This window comes from Cibotium barometz, chromosome 27 (genome assembly GCF_041138505.1).
Source record: "Cibotium barometz isolate CiBa-2024 chromosome 27, ASM4113850v1, whole genome shotgun sequence".
Lineage (NCBI taxonomy): Eukaryota > Viridiplantae > Streptophyta > Polypodiopsida > Cyatheales > Cibotiaceae > Cibotium > Cibotium barometz.
The window spans coordinates 37,747,544-37,762,981 of record NC_141072.1 but is presented as its reverse complement, the minus strand read 5'-3'; the positions used below and the strand labels follow the sequence as shown (position 1 = coordinate 37,762,981).

Here is a 15,438-nt window from a genome sequence, read left to right as displayed (position 1 = left end):
TGTGGTTGTGTTCACAGTATACAACTTGGACTATTACTTCACCATTGGTTTGCAGTGAATGTTGTTACATATACATGGCTCAGAGAGATTGGGACGCTGATCTTGCCATATTGTCCTTTTCACTTTTAGTTGGATCACATGGCTGATATCTTACTGTATTGGGAAGCCTTCGTTATCATTGTGGTTCCGCTTTGGATGTCTTGCTGTATCACCAGAATGCAATCGAGGACGCTTGCCATTTTTCAAGAGGGGGGTATGTCATGACCTTGTGAAATTGGTGGAGCATAAGTGTGAGCATGGTGGTCGGTGAGCAAGAAACATGTTTAAGGTTCATACTCGGAGACAAAAGGGAATTAATGTTGATAACCCCATGTGTGGACAACCCCAAGTGTGGAGGGGACAAAAAGGAATTAAAGTTTAAAGGTTTATAACCTTTGTAAAACTCTTTTTTAAAGGATGGTGGCCCCTAGACTAATTTTGGAGGCCTACACCACTTTTGGAGAGTGGGGGCTAGCACGCCTCTCTCTCTCTCATGCTTTTTGGAAAAAGGCTGCTGGCGGGTTGTAAGGGACTGCTGGCGGGCAACGCTACGGAGAATACAGGTGCTACTGATTACCACGTTAGAGTCTGCTTTTTGGAGAGTAAAAGACTAGTTGGCTGCTGTACTACAGAACAGTATTTACAGGCGAACACTGCAGTCTCTTTGGCACATGTGCTCTCTCTGTCGGCTGCAAGACAAGAGGGCAGGACAAAACGGGGCTTTTCCTCACGTCTTCTCTCTCTTGTGAAAAGAGACACAAGGACTGTAAGTTTCTCTCGCTCTTTGTGAGCAAGTGGGACTACAGGAGGTGTCACACTAAGTCTCTCTTTTCACTGGCTCGTGACTGTGCCGGAGTTGTTCTCTTTGGCCCTTTGTGAGAGGAAGGGTTTGGCAGTTCAAAGCGTGGAAACAGGGCAAGTTTGTGGACTGGTTTGGAAGAGTTTGTGGACTGTTTTCATGGCTGAGTTTGTGGCTATGTGCATGGTTCAGTCAGATGCATATTCAAGGCCTCATGGAAGCACTGTCTTAGCAGATTAGAGGAGATAACAATGTGGTGTTTTTGTGGGACAAAGCTGTGTGTAACCTCTATGCTAAGAGGTCCAGAGGATTGGCAGATTGGACATGTAGACATACAAGCCATGAATGGCCATGTTGTACTTGTTTAAACTTTTCCATTGAATTTGAATAAAGAAATACCAAAAGGGGTGCCAAGCTTTGGGGCCAACAGGTGTCGTTCTTTGTCATGTGTTGGAGCACTCTAGCTCCCATATATTTGTTTTATTGGTTGGACTACAATTGGTTTGGGTGACTGCTAGTCTACCGCACTTTGGTTTCTACCAGAGGCCGGTTTCACTCTGCACACACACCACCCTCTTCATCATTTTGCTCATAGCAAGAGCTACACTGACCCGATTTCAATTCCGTTTGCACCATCGTGTTCCCCTTTCTGAGAGCACCCCTCACCATACCTCAATTTTTGCCAATGATCATTTCTGCCAGCCCTAGCTGAATTTCGTCTTTTCTTATGGAGGGCCGCATTTTTGTCAGAATTCGATTCTGAGCGTGCGGTTGTGTTCGCTTAGCTTATTTCATCTACTTGGTGAGTCAATTCTGAATTTTTGGCAAGATTTCTACCAGGTGCCCGTGGGCAGCGCTCGTGACTAGCCGATGTGTTCTATGCGTTCCAACTTCATCAACAACACCGTTGCTGCCTGGTTTCGCGCCCGGGAGTGTCCTCTGGTGCCAGAACTTCATTTTCAGCCTTCCGTTCACCGTGAGGTTGCAACCCAACGCTAGTACGGGCACACCAATGTCGTGCGTGGACCGGGAACACCAGGTTCGTGGTTGCTTCACTCCAGTGAGAGGTAAGGATGTTGAAATTCATCTACATCAATGGAATCTTACTCCAACTACTTGTTTGGTGATTGTACTCATTTCTTGTTTATGGCAAATATGGCTATCATAACCCGTGGAACATTGTACCAATAAAATACTCCAATAATATACTCAGTATTGAGGGGGGGGGGGGGGTGGAATGTGTTCCCAAGGAGCAATTTTCATTTTCAGCATTGTCTTAGTCTTGTGTTGTTTCTATTTCATTATGTGTTTTAGTGATTGTTATTTACGAGATAGTGCCCAATATGTGCTCACATCTAACGAGGTGAATTACATCCTAGATTGGGACTTACATAGGACCAGTTTCCACTCCAGGCCTGCACTTGCCATATAGATTTGTCCACGTTGCATCCAAGTGCGGGATGCACATGACATCCCCTTTTACTTAACTTGACGGAACTTGCATAGCCTCGAGATAGTCTATCAATAAAGCTAGATAGTCGTCAAAAAAGTCGTCGTCAAGCCAAACCGCTTCGTGTGTCCCTTGGTCTTGAAACTTGGTGAGGAACTGTCTTTGTCTTCGGCTGGAACCATGCTTGAAGCGGTGTAGAAGGATCTGCTTGGGAATATCACTTCAGCTTCTTCAACAATGTCTCGTTCCGCTTCATCTTTAATCTCTGAAGGGATTGGGCTTGCGTATGGTTTTAGTCAACTGACATGAAACACATGGTGCATAGTTAAGCTCAGAGGTAACTTCAACTTTATCGACACCTCGTTGATCTTTCTTTGGATAGGAAATGGACCGAAGCTTTTGAACAATCACTTTGGGCATCACTTGACTGCTTGTTTCAGCCGGGTGCTTCATAACTCGAAGATATGCCCAATCTCCTTCTGAGAACTTCACATCCCTTCGATCTTTATTGACCTGTTGAGTGTAGGCCTCTTGCGCTTTAGCCAGCCTATTTTTGACTGATTTCAAGATCTCTCGGTAAGACTCCGTTAATCTATTCGCTTTATGTACTGAAGACATGGTTTTGGTCAATAGCAATTGGAATGTTCTTCCAAACGTTGCTTCGTAAGGACTCCGCACTCATTATGTATCCAAGATAGTGAACCTAGAGCTCGTTGCTTTCTAACAACTTCAAAACCTTCTCCACATCAATGTCATGTTGCTCTACCGTAGTTGAAAAAACAGGGGCGTTCGTCAAGCCAAAAGGCATGACCACAAATTCATAGCGGGCTCATTTTGTACAGAAGGCTGCCTTAGGGATGTTCCCCTCCACAATATGAACATGGTGGTACCCACTTTTCAAATCTAATTTCGAGAACACGTTGGCTCCATTGAGCCTCTCTAAAATGTAATGTATCCGAGGCATCGGGAACTTGCTTTTTATAGTTAGCTTATTGAGTGCACGATAATCTACACACAACCGGAAAGAACCATCCTTTTTCTTGACAAACAGGATTGGGGATGCAAATGGCAACACACTAGCGCGTATGAAGCAACAACTCTTGGAGTTGGCGGTCTAAGTCCGATTCCATTGCCTCGGACAGGCAGTATGGAAACTTGCTCGGGGGATCCGAGCCTTGAAGTAGGTCTATCTTGTAGTAAATCCCTCTACCTTCTTGTCTACTGAAGTCAATGGTTCTTGTGTGGAGATGAATCCATTGAGTCCAGCATGGGATGACCTTGCCTTCTTAATACCAACTAGCCAAGATCACTCTGTTAGTGTCATTTTTCTTAACAGTAGTAATATAAGCTTTAAATTGATGCAACCAGGAATAAAGAATCGTGGGGTCAAGTTTACCATTATACTTATTGAAGTTCATCCTCTTCGGGAGATGACTCGAGCAAGAAGCTAGTGTCGCTCTTGCACCTAAAGCCACAAAAAATCTTTCGTGCTCCACGCGCCACGTGGCGTCTTCTTGTGTGGCATCACGGGATGTTGCCGCACGGTCTTCCATCAATCGAATCTCCAATGTTCGCATCTGCAACTCGAGCGGCGAACTCGGTTGCGGTAGTAACCCTTAAAGAGGGTTACGCGGTCGAGGATCTGCTATCGGGTTTTGGGAAAGAGCAAGAGAGAGAGGAGGAGACGGAGAAAAAGGGGCTAGAGTACGGGTTTTGTCTTCCAAGGCCAAGATCTACGCCTTTTACTCTTCCAACTTGGTGTTTTGGTTTGCGAGTGCTTGCATCATCGTCTGGAACATCTCATGCACACTCATGTCTGCGGTCTCTGAAGGACTGCGTGGTGCTTCTTGTTCCGGATGTCTTTGTTCTCTCTTTGTCAAAGCTTGCCATAGTGGGAATATGCACTTCCTTTCCGGAGCACAACAAAACCATCCACTATGCGTGTGGGACACTTTCGAGAGGCTAAAAACCAAATGTCCTTAAAGGGACAAGAGTCACACCGAAAGGGGTGGTACTCTAGAGTCTAGAAACCAACCACACAAGCGAAAATTTTTTCCCTTCTTTTTTTTTTTCTGGTTTGCTGGCTGAATCAAGAATGCTTTGATACCAATGTAACATGCAGAATCTTGATGAGTTGAATCGGTACTTCAATGGACAGGATTATGCAATCTTTCGTGATGAAGATAATGTACAAGATAGAGAGATTTGTGCAGAGAGAGAGAGAGAGAGAGAGAGAGAGAGAGAGAGAGAGAGAGAGAGAGAGAGAGAGAGAGAGAAAGATTTTATTAACGTCTTCCAAAAGACCGAACTCGGCCTATGAGACAAATCGGAGTACCTGTATGGGGTATCCTCTGTCATCCCAACAAAATGAAAAAGTACTGAACAAAAAAGATGAATCTGGGTGTGCAGGGGATGGAGCTCTACTACTAGGAGAATGCAAAGCTATATGCATGGAGTATACAATCATGATATGCAACCTAGCTAGCTCCATCCTGTACCATACTGGAGGTATAAAATGGTATACATCAGTGAAGGGGGTGTCCACAGCTCCCTGAAGAACATGCCTGGGTGTGCTCTGAAGCGAGCCAGTCGCTCCGCACCCTCTCTGTGAAACTGAGCTCTGATCTCTGTCATCTCTCTCTGGTATAGGCGTGGTGTCTGAAAGCCAGTTGTCCTCTGTCTCCTGCGGGCTCTAAGTGTCTCTGCTCTCTGGAGAGTAATTCCCTGCCGTGTAGGGGCTGGGAGGGGGATGGATCTCTGAAAAAATGTAGTAATCTGTGTCTGTCGCCCCCCCTCTGGAGCTGTCTGAGCCTGTAATGATGTCTCTCTGTAGCGCTGTATGTCTAGAATGTATCTCCCCAGTATGCGCTGGTCTGCTGCCTCAAAGATCTGGCGTAGGGAATGTGGCTCTCTGAATAAAATGGGATATCTCTCTCTGATGGCTGTATATGCTCTGCATCTGCATACATAATGCTCCTCACTCTCCACCTCCTCTCTGCACAATCTGCATACCCTCTGCTCTCGGGGGATCCGTGCTGCTCTGCCAGTCTCAATCTCCAATCGGTGTGATGAAACTCTGAGCTGACCAATAGCCACTCGGGAGCCGTGTGGTAAAAAGCCCTCCATGTATCTAGGCCTCTCTATAAATCTATCATCAGTGATACTCATGAAGTGATCTCTGTAGTATAGCATCTTCGGTGGAAGAGGCTGTGTAGGCGATATCCATGTCTCTCGTGTATAGAGCTGCCATAGATCCTGTCTCAATACTCTGTTCCTCTCACTATGAGAGAGACGGATATGTGGTGCATCCCTGTCATACTGGAATGGCGGTAGATGATCCATGTCTAGGCCATGCTGTGAGAACCAATGTGTGACCTGTGCATACCATGATCCTGTGTCTCCTGCCTTAGCCAACTGTCTAGATGCCTCAAAAGCTCTGTATGACAATCTGTCCTGTGGCATCTCTCTGAATCTGTCTAGCAGGCATATAATCTGAAATATGGCCTCTACCATCATAGGAGGCGCAGCAAACTCTGCTCGGATAATGTCATGAGGTACTGACGGTTTGCGCGTATCATGCGTGCCATCATGAGGGCCTGTGGTCTCTCTATCTGTGTCCACCAATGGGTAGCAAGTCCTGGCGCCCATACCGTTGCTCCATACATCAATGCCGGTGTGACTAATGTGTCAAATAGCCACCCCTTCGTCCGGGGCTCCTAAAAATGCGCCTGGTGGCACTGTCTCTCTAGCATAGCCAATGCTGCATATCCCCATGTCAATCTAGCTCTGGCTGCTGAACCCATGGTGAAGCGTGTGGCTGCTGCAGAGAAGGTAACCCCTAGGTACACGTATGATGTCACCACCTCCACCTGGCCTCCTGCGAGAGTGAATGTCAGCTGACTCTTGCCTTGTCTCGATGTATGAAAGACCATAACCTTGGTTTTCCCAAGGTTCACAGTAAGACCCCTCTGTGTGCAGAAATCATCGAGTGCATGTAGATGTTGCTGTAGACCACCTGGAAACTCAGACACTAATACAATATCATCAGCATAGAGCATAATATGTACTGAGGTACCTGCTAAATCAACTCCATCTCCGCCTCCCATGTAATGAAGTCAGCCACCTCATCAATGTATAACCCAAATAGCGTGGGGGAAAGTGGGCATCCTTGCTTCACACCAATGGTGCTAGCAATAGTCTCGGACATACCTCCTGGACATCTGACTCGCCCAAAAACCTGCTCATATAATGCATAGATGCCCCATGTCATATCTGCTGGTATGCCAAGAGACTGCAGGCACTGAAAGAGCCTCTCTCGTGGTACTGTGTCAAATGCCTTGCGGAAATCCACAAAGCAGCAATAGAGCTTTCTCTTCCTCACTCTGGCCTGATCAATCATACATCTCAAAGTGAATACATGGTCAGTGGTAGAGAAAGCTCTCCTGAAGCCTGCCTGCCCTGATGAGCGTAAACCTGCTCGCTCAGCATATAAGCTAAGCTCTTGCTCCAGCACTGCACCATAGAGTTTGGCCAGCACGTGGCCAACCATAACCGTCCTGTGAATCGGCACAATGGTGTGCATCATCCACTCCGCAGGCAAACCCTCTGCTAGTGCCCTGTTATGAGAAGATGCATGCATTTCTGAGCAGCCAGGGGTTTCAAAGTAGTCAAGCTAAGAGCACTCTACATTTGGAAGGAAAAATCAGATTTGGTAATCATCTTGATTTATGTACATGATGTGATTATGATAGGGAATAATGCATGAAAATTTTCAGCAAACTGAAGTAGTGACAGCTTTTGAGATGTCAGATCTTGGTCTTTTCCGTTATATTTGGGCATTGAGTATGTGCAGAAAGAGGATGGCATAATAATGTCTCAGACAAAGTATACCAATGGGATTTTGAAGTGGTTTGATATGGCAATTGCAAGCCAATTGCAACTCCTGTTGAGACAGGCCTCAAGCTTGTTAGCTTTGGTGCCGGAGATTTCTTGGATGCCACTCTCTACTCTCTATAGTCAAGTTGTTGAATGCCTTATTTATCTATGCAACACCACAACATACACATCTTATGGTGCTTCCTTGCTAAGCAACATTATGCACAACCCATGCACTTCACATTGGAAAGCTGTGAAGAGGATCTTCAGGTTCCTCTAGGGCACACAGACACTTGGATTATTTTATGCCAGAGGAGGTGACATTCACTTGTATGGCTACAATGATTCAGATTTATGCTACACGGCAATCCACAAGCGGAAACTGTTTTTCTTTGGGCAACTCACCGATTTCTTGGCTTAGCAAGAAACAACACCTCCTCATGTGAAGCTGAGTATAGAGCAATCTCACAGCCTCGGTAGAATGCATATGGTTGAGGACATAGTAGGTGGACGTTTCAAAATACGGGTTTCATAAACGTTTCGTTATTTTAGAGTAATACTGGCATGGTCTAGTTCACAGATGAGAATAAAAAAGAATAAAGGTCTATTTATAGGTGAGGGAGGTGATCTGCCTCAGCTGCTGCAGTGGTACTGGCACCCACTAGCAATGCCAGTGCTCATGTGACACGAGCAAGTGTCATCAACTCCTCATACAACATGGCATATATGTCGTGCTCCTTCTAAGGTACGAGAGGGTTACAGAGAAGCCATCTTTTAATGTTCTGTAGAGCATCTCGATTATTGCCTTTCTATGGGGGAGGTGTTAGAAGATTGCATCAGATAAAGATTGTTTGCATCCCCATATACGAAATTTAGGAGTGATTGTGATTTCTAAAACAGTCTTTTTGTGCTGCAGTGGGCCCTTATTTCAAGTCGGGTGAAAACAATTCTTAGCTTAGCCTTAGATTTTTACTCCATTCAGCGTACCTTATGTGGTGGAGGGGCTGCTCCAGCTATTAAAGCAAGATGTCAACTGGAAATTGAGCGAGTGGGCCGACAATTTGATGAGTGCATTGTCTTTTTATTGCGGGTAAAATGTCTCAGCAATCATGAGGGTTTTTCAGTTCCTTGGTTGTAGAATACTTTTGTTTACCAAAACCTTAGTGTACTTCAACATGTTGTATGCCTTTTTAGGTACTTTCATTCAAATTGAACGTGGGGCACTTTCCACATTTAGCTGAACTGGTCACCAGAATAAATTACAACTTCTACTATGTATCAGAAAGTGGCCACCTGTTGACTCCTCTTCCTGAGGTTACCAGTAGAAGAGGAATACAACAAGCAAAGATTTCTGGGCTTAGTAATGGCGGACATTAAGAATTAGAGGAGGTCCTGGTTTGCAGTTTTACTTGTACTAGCCTTCCAAAAGGTACTGCATTCCCTATATTTTTATACCTTGTGTGATTGAGGGGCTGCTCGATCCCATGTTCGCCTCAGGAAGGTAAGGGCCATTCATAGCATGTATAAAATTATAAATAGTCAATCATTGTAGCGTGTTTTGTATATTGTAACATGTATAAAAAGTTAGTCATGATAAACAGTCTAAATGCTTTTAGATGATATACTGCAATTGAAAGGTGATCTACCGGCTTTTAAGGTCATGGAATTGAATGTTTTTGGGTAAAGCAGTTTAGTATGGTGTGATGTTTTGGTCTTGCTAAAGGTGTGGACATCAATTTGTCAGGAAGGAAATACATCCTACATTTCCTTTATATCACAATCTATAGGATCCACAATACTGTTATGCGATAGTTCTTTTCATACAGTCTACATTTCGTTATTCTTAATGCAATGACTAAGTTTGTATATCTAGATTGATTAGTGTTACTAAGGATGTGGAGGTATCTTGATCACTTAATGTTCAATTTTATTAACTTCGAAATTATTGCCAGCTTATTAACATCATGCAATCATTTGATTGAAACAGCCATTTGTTATGGCCATCAACAGAAGTTTAATTGGAATTTATATTAACGCAGATTAAATCAACACTGGTTTATAGTCTCTCTGATGCAACTGATGTTGGTCAGAGTGAGGTTGAGATACAAAAAGCACATAGAAGCAACACAGCAAAACAGTTTTGCTACGTCTAAATGGGCAATAACTGTAAAGCGGGAAAGATTTTGGATAGTCTTTATTATTTCCGCTTAAAGTTAAACTTGCGACCTCAGGCGCTAATCTTGAACACAAATGAACACAAATGAGCTTTCCACTACAAGGAACCAAGACTTAAAAACATCATAAAGAAGGGTGGGGGGACTAGCCCAATGGTTTAAATGCCTCCTAGCAGTACAGAAAACATCAAAGTGCGTGATATTCTAAAGCATTGGGTTACATATATTTGAATGTGCCATGGCAAATTTAAAACGTGGTTGGTGCATCCTCCTTAGAAGGCAGGCAACATAAGAAAGAGTTGTAGCCAATGAGGTGATAGTTCAAGTGGTGAAGGGGTTCGTTTAGGACCAATTAGTCTTGGGTTCTTGGTGCTTTTCCGATGGCATTGTCTACGAGCGGATAATTAAGCACTTACTAATCGTTCAAGTACACTTATGAACAGTGGAAAATCAGTAACTACAGGAGGATATTGGGCGTCCTTAGGAATGGTGGAAAATCAGTAACTACAGGAGGATATTAGGCCTAAATCCAAAGGGGGAAAATTTTTTTGTATAAAAACAACGATCGAGCATGCAATGTTGGTTTGTGTAATGTCTTGTATAATATCAAGGCTTAATCTCTCGTTTCTCAATTAATCAAATCACAAAGCAAAGCGTGCCATGGACAAGGGTAGGCAGCAAGCAAGCAAGCAAAGCTAAGCTAAGCACGTGAAGTTATTGTTGCTTTGATTTGCTTTTAGGGGAGAGCATTGGAACGTGTTGTTATTAAGATGGAGGAGGCCGCAGCCGCCGGAACTTCTTCGTCGCCTTGGTGAGAGCGCAGCTGCGATCATCAATTCCTCCTCGTCTATTGCACTTCTGTTGTCCTCCGCGAACACCATATTCATCTTCCTCTTCACTATCTTCGCCTGGATGTACCTCCTGGCTTCGCAATCGCTTCCACCTAACTCCCCTTGCTCGTCTTCAACCTGTCCCCCCTTCTTTGTACCATCATCACATGCATCCGCACGTTCCTCCTCCATCACACACGTTTCCTCGCCTACCGTATCCAATAATATCCTCTGAATCCCTGTGATCATCTGAAAAATAACCGCACAGGCAGCACTAACAATAAGATTAGAGAGGATTAATTTACATCTTAATAGCTAGGTGTGTACTCGGAACCCCGACTAATCAATCTCATACATGCGATTAACATAAATAATGCTTGTGGAGAGACTAGCTGTCTAGATTATTTAATCTCATACAGGCGATTAATGAAGTTTAACCTACCTGTGAGGGCTGTAGGTCCCGGTTTTGACAAAGGATTTCAATGTCCTTCAGTTTGGTGAAGTAAAATTCACGCTCATTCTCTAAGCTGACCACAGAGAGTTTCAGATCTGTGTTTTCTTCTGCCAGCCGCTCCATTTGTGAATTCGCATTGATGTGGGTATTCACGTTTTCTGTTATTGTTGATGGTTTGGAAGTTTTACGGACTACATCAATGGCAAAGAATTCATTACATAGACTTAATCAAAGTTGCTAGTAAAATTGTACTCAGAATGCCAAGCTTAATGCTACAATGAGATTTTCTTTACCAGAGCCCATTGCAGATGTATTTGGTGATGCAGATGCTATTATTGCAGGAGGAGGAGGATTCTTCTTGTGATTAGCCTCCTTCTTTCCTTTGGAAGCTTCCCTTCTCTCGGATGGATTGTAACAGCTAAATCAGAGGGTCAAATCAAAAAACTTAACTTTGAAAAGATATCCTGCTTTCCTTCTGAAGATGTGTGAAAGCATAAAAAGTGATGAAAAGCTTTTACTTGTTGATGATTCCTCCCTTGATGGAGTCAGAATATCTTTTCAACCACTGCATGAACTCCAAGTTGTCCAAAGGCCGCCCTTTCACAAGCTTGTTCACTTCGATATGCTATATTGTGAAGATTAGAGAAGGCTGATCAGTAACCATGAAAATTATTATGTTTAAACCATTCTCTCTACAGAAATATATATGCAGGAATTGAACCAGTCTTACCTTTTCTATCTGGAGCTTGTTAAACACGTCTTGAAGTACTTTGTAGTTCTGAAGCTTTTCATACTCCGTCTTTGCATCAAAGTTAACCTGCAACGCATATGCTTTTGGTTATTTGATTATTTGTTGATGAATCATTAAGCTTTTAAATCACATTCATTTATGACTGTTGTTACCTTGTGCATGGGTACTATCCCAGGGTGGGTGGCATCGAGAAGCTGGCAATAAACTGCTCCGGAAGAAGCCTGCCATTTTGCAGAAATAAAAAGCTTTAATCAGCACGTTATTTGAGTGACTAATTAAGTTGATTAACGCTTTGGTAATATGTATTGAGACCTCTTCCACTTTGGTGAGGGCGAGATGAAGGGAGGAGTTGATCCATTGGAGGATCTCGTTCCTGCCCACGAAGTAGGCACCGTCCATCATGCCGATGTTTGAAGCTGCAGCAGCCATGTGTTAATCTGTTGGCCCTGTATGCGCAGGCGTGTGTGTGTGTGTGTGTGAGAGAGAGAGAGAGAGAGAGAGACCAATCGATCTGCAGGATTTAACAAGCTGAATCAATAGAGGCAGATGCTGCTGTTTCAAATTTCGAGCCGTTATGCAGTTGCGGCGTTGTCTTGCCTTCTTAATTTCTCTTCACGTGCAGTGTCAGAATTAATTAATTAAATAAATAAATAACCAGTCAAAATAAGGAGATTTTTTTCATTTTTCTTTCAAAAATCTCCCCAACACAATTTTTTTCTAAATTCAAATTTCAATCGTGAAAAATACACTATAGATAAATAGGATGGTTTTATGACCTGTTGGGATATCTATTTCTACTCTTTATTAAACACAACTTACTCTCTCTCCACCTGGCCATACACCATACTAGAGAAGAAATTGGGCAAGAGAAAAATGAGAATTTTTGGATGAAGGTACATTTTTTCAAGCTGATATATCTATTCCTACTCTTTATTAAACACGACTTACTCTCTCTTCACCTGGCCAAACTACAGAGACAAACAGGGCGTGAGAAATGATAATTTTTGGATGAGGGTATATCATTCTTGGGTTCACGCTTGAGAAAGTATTTTTGTTGTATAGCTTGGTAGCAGTAACGCGTGGGTCACCTACTTCTTCATATTATAAAAAAACGAGTAACAAACCGAATAGAACTATGCACAATCTTACGCTTTTTTCTAAATTCAATCGTGAAAAGTAAACTATTGGATAGTTCTATGGCATGTTGATATATTCGTATTATAATTAAATGAGTAACAAACTAAATAGAGCTATGTGCTTGATTTTTTATGGGTTGCTTTGGTCGTCTCTAAAAAAAGAAAAATATATATTAAATTCCATTTTTAGTATATTATTTGATGTTTATATAAAGGTATACATTTAAAATGTGCAAAAATAAGCATGGTGTCCATTGTTCAAGAGCAGAGAAGTTAAATAGGGTAAGCTTGACCGTGATAAATAAAGCATTGTGTCTGGACATCACAAAAGAGCATTCAGATTATTTCAGTGTTCAATAAAAAAATGAGACATGGTAGATTGCTACTTTCGAAGTCCCAAAAGAAGACTATACTTGACAAATATACTAAATGTGGTTAAACATTAGACATGGGGAGAAGTCCTAAAAGTAGATGAATTGGTGAATACATTGTACAATGGCATCTTGTAGGAGATTTGAAAACTCTAAAGTGCATGTTTGGTGTGTTGTGTGGATTTGATATAGGATTTCTATGTAGATATTGCATGAAATCTAGAAAAAAGTCAATGGATGGAAATAAATGCATGACCTCACAGTGGGATCCATCTGTGTTTCTCTTAATTTTGAAAACCCACTTAGTACAAATAGCTTTCTTGCCACGTGGTAGATGCACTAAATCCCAAGTACCATTTTTTCTAAATGGCATGAATTTTATCCTTTTCACCCAATTTGGATCTTCTTGAGCCTCTTTAAAATATTTTCTTGAGCCTCTTTAAAATATTGAGGTTCATCTAAATCATGTAGAGAACTAAGAAATTCAAACTTATCAATATTTGAAGAATTGGTTCGAGTATTGGATTTGGTTCTACATCATGTAGAGAACTAAGAAATTCAAACTCAGTAATGTTTGAAGAATTGGTTTGAGTATCAAATCTGGGTCTCTACTCTGCAAAGGAACATATAATTTTCTATCCTATAAGGTACTTCTAACGCATATACATATAAGCCTAGATTAACCCTAAATTGAGGATGAGGTTGCTTATATACTAGCAAACCCTAAGGTTCCCGTTCACACCTGGATGACCATGGAAAAAAAACGAGTGGAACAAAAGCGCCCATGGCATAAGTGCATGACCTCACATGTAGCACTACCAAATATCTAACAATCCCCCTTGTAGTACAAATGTGAGGTTTACAGAGAAGGTGCAGATTAGTCGTTGAAATGGAAGAGGCCCAAAGCTTTGTGGAAGGCCTTAAACTTTTAGTAAAAAAACATGTGGCATTATCATATGTACTATAATAGATCAGATTGATCTCTCCAACATGGAGTCTCTCTCTGACATAGTGATAATGCACTTCAATGTGCTTGGTCCTCGCATGAAAGACAAGATTCTTGGCAAGTGCTACCATTGTACTTTGACTAGCGAGAACAAGGAGTAGGGGTGTCCGAAGAGACACAAAGACCCTCAACCTTGAGTACATAGTGTAGAGAAAACTAGAAACCTAGCTATGAAAAACTCTGCTATGATACGACTACTAGCTTACATAGAATAGAGAGCTGAACTCACACACACACAATGCTCAAAGATAAGAACACAAGGGTGTAAAGTGTAAGGAAAGAGATGAAGCTCTCAACTAGTACAAAGAGAAAGTATAAAAATAAGCAAGCAACCCTAAATTGTGAATGAGGTTGCTTATATACTAGCTAACCCTAAGGTGCCCATTCACACGTGCATGGGCATGGAAAAAAATGAGAGAGAAACGGGCCAAGAGAAATGATAATTTTGGGATGAGGGTATATTTTTTCAAGCTTGGGTCATTCTTGGGTTCACGCTTGAGAAAGTATTTTTTGTTGTATGGCCTTCTCAAGCATTTTTTGTTGTATGGCCTGGTAGTAGTAACCCAGCATTAGATCAGTAAGTTTGTTTTGAAATACAAACAAATTCCTATGAATCCAAATAGAACATACTCATCATTAGATCAATAAGTTTGTTTTGAAATACAAACAAATTCCTATGAATCCAAATAGAACATAAGTAGGCTGGTCTGTTTGCATTCCAGAGACTAGTAGAACATCCTCTTGCTTCCCCTAACATAATCTCCTTCCATGTTAATAAATCCACATTGGATTTTCATTATTCTCAACCATTCATAAAGTTATACTTGGTGCACATGAAGAGACACAAATTGTGAGAGGATATTGAGGAGATTCACTTTGAATTTATGTATATTTTCTTATGATAAGGGAGCGATTTACTTTTTCTAAAGTGGGTTATTGACTACACTAAAACTTTTGGCATGATCTTTAGAAAAAAGTCAATGGATGGAAATAAGTGCATGACCTCACAGTGGGATCCATTTGCGTTTCTCTTAATTTTGAAAACCCACTTAGTACTAATAGCTTTCTTGTGCCAAGTGGTAGATGTACTAAATCCCAAGTACCATTTTTTCTCAATGGCATGAATTTTATCCCTTTCACCCAATTTGGATCTTCTTGAGCCTCTTCGAAAGATTAGGGTTCATCTACATCATGTAGAGAACTAAGAAATTCAAACTTAGCAATATTTGAAGAAGCAATATTTCGTTCTACATCATGTAGAGAACTAAGAAATTCAAACTTAGCAATATTTGAAGAAGCAATATTTCGTTCTACATCACGTAGAAATTCAAACTTAGTAATGTTTGAAGAACTGGTTCGAGTATCGGATCTAGGTCTCAAAAGATTTGTTTTGCATTGTCATGTGTACTATAATAGATCAGATATATCTCTCCAGTATAGAGTCTCTATCTGACATAGTGAAAACGCACTTCAATGTGCTCGGTCCTCACATGAAAGCAAGGATTGTTGGCAAGTGCTACCCATTGTACTCTGACTAGCGAGAACATGGAGTA

General features: G+C 41.9%; 2 protein-coding genes across 4 annotated transcripts in view; one reads left to right on the top strand and one right to left on the bottom strand.

The window, feature by feature from the left end:
* LOC147623360 (uncharacterized) overlaps nucleotides 1-8,848 on the top strand; it is a 108,288-nt gene extending 99,440 nt beyond the window's left edge. For both annotated transcript variants that reach the window (XM_086821509.1, XM_086821510.1), the window contains 2 exons: nucleotides 8,080-8,253; nucleotides 8,358-8,848. In XM_086821509.1, the coding sequence (XP_086677635.1) occupies nucleotides 8,080-8,253; nucleotides 8,358-8,540 (357 nt within the window). In that variant the 3' untranslated portion in view covers nucleotides 8,541-8,848. The remainder of the gene's footprint in view (nucleotides 1-8,079; nucleotides 8,254-8,357) is intronic.
* Nucleotides 8,849-9,920: 1,072 nt separating this feature from the next.
* Nucleotides 9,921-11,875, bottom strand: LOC147623359 (microtubule-associated protein RP/EB family member 1A-like). 2 transcript variants are annotated; one of them, XM_086821505.1, is made up of 7 exons: nucleotides 11,685-11,875; nucleotides 11,525-11,593; nucleotides 11,352-11,438; nucleotides 11,140-11,246; nucleotides 10,915-11,039; nucleotides 10,610-10,812; nucleotides 9,921-10,416 (listed from the first exon to the last, which is right to left on the bottom strand). In XM_086821505.1, exons 1-7 carry the CDS (start codon nucleotides 11,799-11,801, stop codon nucleotides 10,033-10,035), a joined length of 1,092 nt encoding a protein of 363 aa, XP_086677631.1. In that variant the 5' UTR covers nucleotides 11,802-11,875; the 3' UTR covers nucleotides 9,921-10,032. The 2 variants fall into 2 exon arrangements, with proteins under 2 accessions (XP_086677631.1, XP_086677632.1); XM_086821506.1 differs by having other exon boundaries at nucleotides 10,915-11,015.
* Between the last annotated feature and the right edge of the window lie 3,563 nt (nucleotides 11,876-15,438).

What these genes read in the sequence shown, in the direction of transcription:
- LOC147623359 (XM_086821505.1), bottom strand. Translation starts at nt 11,801, where the DNA reads ATGGCTGCTGCAGCTTCAAACATCGGCATGATGGACGGTGCCTACTTC. An exon ending in ACAAGCTCCAGATAGAAAAG is followed by an intron (nt 11,247 to 11,351) that starts GTAAGACTGGTT and finishes TTCACAATATAG; the next exon opens with CATATCGAAGTGAACAAGCT. An exon ending in TACATCTGCAATGGGCTCTG is followed by an intron (nt 10,813 to 10,914) that starts GTAAAGAAAATC and finishes CCATTGATGTAG; the next exon opens with TCCGTAAAACTTCCAAACCA.